This window comes from Pteropus vampyrus, unplaced genomic scaffold (genome assembly GCF_000151845.1).
Source record: "Pteropus vampyrus isolate Shadow unplaced genomic scaffold, Pvam_2.0 Scaffold86, whole genome shotgun sequence".
Lineage (NCBI taxonomy): Eukaryota > Metazoa > Chordata > Mammalia > Chiroptera > Pteropodidae > Pteropus > Pteropus vampyrus.
In genome coordinates this window covers 1229369-1230165 of record NW_011888867.1, presented here as the reverse complement: position 1 = coordinate 1230165, position 797 = coordinate 1229369, and the positions used below count along the sequence as shown (strand labels likewise).

The window sequence follows — 797 nt, the reverse complement described above, 5'->3', positions numbered from 1 at the left end:
CCCTCGGTGCCACAGGATGATGCTAGATTAACAGGACTTTTCCACTGGTCCCTTGTGTGGACTCTGGCAACCCCTGCTGGTCACTTTGGACATTGCAGGCCCAGCTCCTGATATTCCACCCATCATCACCCACCCCTTTCCCTTCCCGGCTGAGAGACGTCGGGGCATGGGTACCACCCGGCAGAGCCCAAGCCAGAGCCTCCACCTCTGCTCAAAGCCCTCAGGTTAGGGAGAAGTTGAAGCCAGAGGGGCGGGTGGGTGCCATCTGTCCTTCAGGGTTTCCCAATGACCCTTCTTCCAGGCACACAACCTCTTCGAGCTGCTGAACCTTCAGTCCCTCTTCGTGACGTCCCAGGGCAGAGCCGTGGGCTCCGTGTCTTGGGTGGAGGTACCAGGGCCCCCCAGGGCTGAGCAAAGCAGAGGAGCCATGCTCGGGCAGGCTGGGGAGGCAGAGGGCCCCGATATCTTCCCATCCAAACGTGGAGGGGCCTCATGGGATTTGACAAGCCCTGCTTCCTGGTCCAGAGTAGCCACTGGGCCTGGCTACCCCTGCCTTATTTTGTAGCCAGTGGCCAGCCCTGTCCACCTCTGGGCCTCTGTGGTCCTATCTGTGCAATGGGGAGGCACTGGCTCTACCGCTCACCCCAGAATTAACCCTGAGGAGTGTCAAACGAGACAAGAGACCCCATGCTTGACTTTCTCTACACTTTCCCCCTAAAATGCCCTCTTTCTCTGTTCTAGTTGAAGAAAGTAATTTCCAACCTGACAAACCCACCGGCTCCAAAGTGAGCGAGCCC

General features: G+C 58.3%; 1 protein-coding gene across 1 annotated transcript in view; it reads left to right on the top strand.

Annotated features, from left to right (window-relative positions):
• CLCNKA (chloride voltage-gated channel Ka) overlaps window positions 1-789 on the top strand; it is a 12289-nt gene extending 11500 nt beyond the window's left edge. Inside the window, exons 16-17 of the mRNA XM_023532648.1 lie at window positions 302-388; window positions 742-789. Of these exons, the coding sequence (XP_023388416.1) occupies window positions 302-388; window positions 742-789 (135 nt within the window). The remainder of the gene's footprint in view (window positions 1-301; window positions 389-741) is intronic.
• Window positions 790-797: the final 8 nt, after the last annotated feature.